General features: G+C 65.3%; 1 protein-coding gene across 1 annotated transcript; it reads left to right on the top strand.

Moving 5' to 3' along the window:
* Positions 1–359: 359 nt before the first annotated feature.
* On the top strand, positions 360–2,497 carry GSX2 (GS homeobox 2). Its single transcript, XM_002721782.5, has 2 exons — positions 360–1,008; positions 1,692–2,497. Exons 1-2 carry the CDS (start codon positions 474–476, stop codon positions 2,030–2,032), a joined length of 876 nt encoding a protein of 291 aa, XP_002721828.2. The 5' UTR covers positions 360–473; the 3' UTR covers positions 2,033–2,497.
* The last annotated feature ends 2,273 nt before the right edge of the window (positions 2,498–4,770 follow it).

Genomic DNA, 4,770 nt, shown 5'->3' with positions numbered 1-4,770 from the left:
GCACGCTGGGCATCGCGCTCCAAAGGCCCCCGAGTGCCCACCTGGCGGCCGGGCGGCGGGCCGCGGGGAGGGGCCGGGCTGGGGCGGGAGGGGGGACGCCCCGCGCTGCGATTCCTCCGGGGAGCGTGGAGAAAGAGGGGGAGGAGGCCGGCCTCCCCGGGAAATTAACAAAACCTACACTTGGCAAAGTGGCCCTCCCCTCCCCCGCGGCCTCCCCGCCGCGCGCCCGCCCCTCCTCGCCACTGCCGCTGCGACTCGGGCAGCCTATCCCGAGGGTGGGGAGCCGCGGGGCCGCCGGAGCCGAGCCGCGCGCCGCGGCGTCACGTGCCGGGTGGGGGCTATAAAACCCCGGAGCCGGGGCGCCGCGCGGGGGACGCGAGGACCAGCCCTCTCCGGGGACCCCTTTGTTCGCCGCCCAGACGCCGCCACCCCCGCGTCCCCGCCGGGCCCCTCGGCCCCCCGCCCCGCGCGCCATGTCGCGCTCCTTCTATGTGGACTCGCTCATCATCAAGGACTCCGCGCGGCCCGCGCCCTCGCTGCCGGAGCCGCACCCCGGGCCGGATTTCTTCCTCCCGCTGGGCATGCAGTCCCCGCTGGTGATGTCGGTGCCCGGGCCCGGCTGTCCGTCCCGCAAGAGCGGCGCTTTCTGTGTGTGCCCGCTCTGCGTCACCTCGCACCTGCACTCGTCGCGCGGGCCCGCGGGCGCCGGAGGCGGCGGGGGCCCGGGGGCCGGGGGCGGCGGGGCGGCGGGGGCCGCGGCGGCCCTACCCCTGCTCAAGGGCCAGTTCCCTTCGGGCCCCGGGGAGTCGCAGTTTTGCCCGCGGGTGAGCCATGGGCACCATCACCACCACCAGCCCCAGCAGCCCGGCTCGGCCGCAGCGGCGGCGGCAGCGGCGGCGGCGGCTGCGGCTGCAGCGGCCCTAGGGCACCCGCAGCACCACGCACCTGTCTGCGCCGCCACCAGCTACAACGTGGCCGACCCGAGGAGATTCCACTGCCTCGCCATGGGTAGGGCGGGGCCCCGGGACACCTGCGCGCCGCGCCCTACGCGCTCCCGGGAGCAAACTTTCCGCCTGGGAAGGAGGAAGGGGGAGCCCGGGGTGGGGGGCGGAGTGGGGAGGGAGGAGGGGCCTCCACTGTGACTGTGGAGTCGTCCGGAGAAGCGCCGCGAAGGTGGAAGGTGGCTTGGCAACCTGTCCACGCAGCCTGGTGCGCTTCAATCTCAGGAGCAGGTGCGCGGGGGGGTTGCGCGATATCGGAGCCTCTGGGACCTGGACCGTGAACTCGCGAGAGGCTGGCTGTTAACTGGGTGGAAGGGTGGGTGTGTTTGCATCCCAGTGGAGTGTGGCATTCCCTCTCTTGGCCGGCCAGAGCGCTTCCAAGCTTTGGCTGAGACTGCAACGCGTCTCAGATAGGCTCAAAGGGAGGCGATTTAGCCTAGGGCAAATAAATGCCCACCACCCATTAATCCTGTGACTTTATGTCCTGAGCAGAGCCTTTTAACTTTGCTGGGTGTGTGTGTGTGTGTGCATATTTTCCTCCCCCAGCTCAGCCAGGCCATGACCAGGGGAAAGGTTGAAGAAGGGCACAGGTGCTTGTCTGGGAAGGGCCCTGGAGAGGCGTCCCTGCTGGGGGTGGCCTGTGGGGTGGGGGCGCCTCGCCCAGGCCTCACCTCTCTTCCCGGCCCACAGGTGGCTCCGACGCCAGCCAGGTGCCCAATGGCAAGAGGATGAGGACGGCGTTCACCAGCACTCAGCTCCTGGAGCTGGAGCGGGAGTTCTCGTCCAACATGTACCTGTCCCGACTTCGGAGGATCGAAATCGCCACGTACCTGAACCTGTCGGAGAAGCAGGTGAAAATCTGGTTTCAGAACCGCCGCGTGAAACACAAGAAGGAGGGGAAGGGCACGCAGAGGAACAGTCACGCGGGCTGCAAGTGCGTCAGTAGCCAGGGGCTCTATGCGCGCTCCGAGGGGGAGGACTCCTTGTCGCCAGCCTCTGCCAGCGAGGACAAGGACATCTCCCCCTTATGAGGGTGCGCCATCCTGCCCTCTCTCACCACTTCCCCGGGCAGCCCCTGCACCACCAGTGTGGGGGACCCCCAATCCTGGCCTGCGACTGTGGTCCCATCTGGAGGAAGAAGGGACAGAGAAGTTCCCGACGCACACCCTGGGCCTGCGCCTTCTCTAGGTTTCATCATCTAACAGGGTCAGCTTCACCTTGTAGGGCAGTTGTTGAAAGTGCCTGTGGGTTCCCCATACTTGTGGTCCTTCAGAACCTTCTAAGAGTGCGGGTGGGAGTTCGTGGTTGTTTCCTGTTGTTGTTGGTTAAAAATGAAAACACTGAAGTTGCAAATGATTTAGAGAATTAAACCCTGTAGGTCTGACTTTCTGAAAATTGGGGGAGAATTTCAAATGCAAGTCGCTGGAAATCCCTTTGTATGTGAATAGTTTTATATAAAATCTATATTTATATTTATTTAAATAAATGAAGTAAAATCAGGATTTTAAATCTGTGGTGTTTGCTCCGCCCCGACACCGCCCCAGGATCCAGGGAAAGGCATGGCTGGGGGCTTCAAAGGGAGATACTAAGGCTTGGGGGCTGGGGGAGCAGTGGCTCTGCAGGTTGCCTGTGTGACTTGAACTTCTGTCAATTAGACACCTTTGGTAACAAGGCCTCCTAGCAAGGGGCACCCCCCTTCTCACGATGGGCGGCCCACACCTCTCCACCAGCCTTCACCGCCAGCGACCCCACGGCGGCAATCCCTGTGGAGTGTGGCGATCCCCTCCTGCCCTCTTCTTCCTCGCCCCTCTCGGTCCCAACCCTGAGCAGAGTGAAGGAATCCGCACCAGGAGTGGTTTGTGAAGAGCAGCATCCCACCGGGAGACAGAGTTCCTGGCTGTCCGTCCAACTCAGAAATTAGCAGAGTTCCCTCAGTGCCGAGAAAATAAATTCGTGGACAGGGAAGTGTTCTGCCTGAAACTTCAGAGCCTCCGACAGGCCTGGGTGCCTCCCCCCACCCGACACCCCCAGTCTCCTGCTTTCAGTTACTTAGTTTCCCAGCCCTTCCCTGCCCATGGCCAGCGAGAACCTGCAGGCCTGCCCCCCCACCCCGCCCCAGATGTCACTTCTAGCTCCCGCCTCAGCAGGCCACCTGGCTCGCTCCGCTGTGCAGCCTGGGGCTGTCGCCGAAGGCAGAGAAGCGGAGAGGCCGGGACTCCCGCGCTGGGACGGCTACGATCGGCCAGCGCGCTCGGCGGGCGTGCCGAGGGCCGGCCGGGGTCTTGCTCGCCCACCCCTACTGTGAGGACGCCGCCACCCACCCAGCAAATTCCAGCACACAGACACAGCTCCTGCAGGTCCCGTTTACTCTCTGGAAGTGAAACCTCGCCAGGTGCGAGGTCTAACGCCGTCGGAAAGCCAGTTTGGGAGGAGAAAGGGGAGGGAACGGCGAGGTGGCCGCGGCTCGCTCTCTCTCTCTCTTTCTTTCTCTCTCTCTCTCTCTTACACACACACACACACACACACACACACACCAAGCTCCCGCGCTCAGATCCCCTAGGCACCTGCCAGCGGGGCCGGAGCGAGCGAGGAGCGCGCGGCGGCCGCTGAGTGCCGAGGGCCGGCCGGGGTCCTGCTCGCCCACCCCTGCTCCGGCCCTAGAGACTCACGCCCCTAGGTCTCTTGCTCCTTTCTCCCCGGCTCCCGGCTCCCAATCACAGAGCCCGTGCCCTCGCCCTGCCCGCCGCGAGGGCAGGAGGTGCAGGCCCCCGCCTTCCTAACGGCCCGGGTCTCCCCTGTACCCCCAAAACAGGCCCCTGGCGCGCGAGAGCAGGGGTGAGAGCAGGGCGCCGCGAACGCCGGGAGCGGTCGTTGGAGGGGAATAACTCCGGCATCGCAGGACCACGGACAAAGCGCCCCCGCCGCCGCTCTGCGCGCCCTGCCCAAAGCCAGACCCCTCCGCCCCCTCCCGCCCACACCCGGCCCGGCTCTCACTCAAGTCTGCAAGCAGCCCCGACTCCAGCCCCTGCGCCCCGCCGGGCCCGACCCTCGGCCCCGCGCTCGGGGCGTGGAGCCAGGCGCTGGCAGCTCCAGGCTCCGCGCAAGCGCCCGGCCCCGCTGCTCCAGCCCTCCTCGGCCGCTTTTGGGCCACTTGGATAGTTCCAACTCTTCCCTTCCGCGCCCAACTTCGGGGAAAGTCCCTAGGGAAGGCCGAGTAGGCGACGTATTTCTCCCCGGAGGGAAGAAGACGCGGGCAAAGCTAACCACCTGGACGGTGCTCGGCCGCCAGGGTTCCCAGCGGTCCCCCAAACTTCCAGGACGTTCGACGCAGAGGGGACCTTCTGTCACCTATGCAGGGGAGCGTGAGGTCTCCTACTCCATTCAGATTTCTCTCTCCCCTCCCTATGCCCCCCCCCCAACCCGTGGATGATTTTGAAGACAGAACGAGGCTTCTCCGGGAATCCAGAGTCTGATTTCTTTGAGGTTAGAAGCGCCTGCGCAAGGCTTAGAGGCGCGCACTCTGCTAGAAGTCGTGAGAGCCAATGCTCCACGCGGCGCTTCCCGGACCTCTTACAGAGGAGGCGTTCAGGGGCGAGGGTCTCTGCGCTTGAATTCCAGGGGGCAACGGGCCCCTGCCTGGAAAACAGAGGCAAAGCTACGTTGCCGCGCACCACACGGGGTGCCCTGTGTGCACCACTCGGAGGCCCCGGACGCGGAATGCGCACGGAGCCAGAAATGAAAGTGAGAGTTAGGGTAGGACTTGTTCCAC

Source organism: Oryctolagus cuniculus, chromosome 8 (assembly GCF_964237555.1).
Source record: "Oryctolagus cuniculus chromosome 8, mOryCun1.1, whole genome shotgun sequence".
NCBI classification, from domain to species: Eukaryota; Metazoa; Chordata; class Mammalia; order Lagomorpha; family Leporidae; genus Oryctolagus; species Oryctolagus cuniculus.
This window is presented reverse-complemented; position numbering and strand designations above follow the sequence as displayed.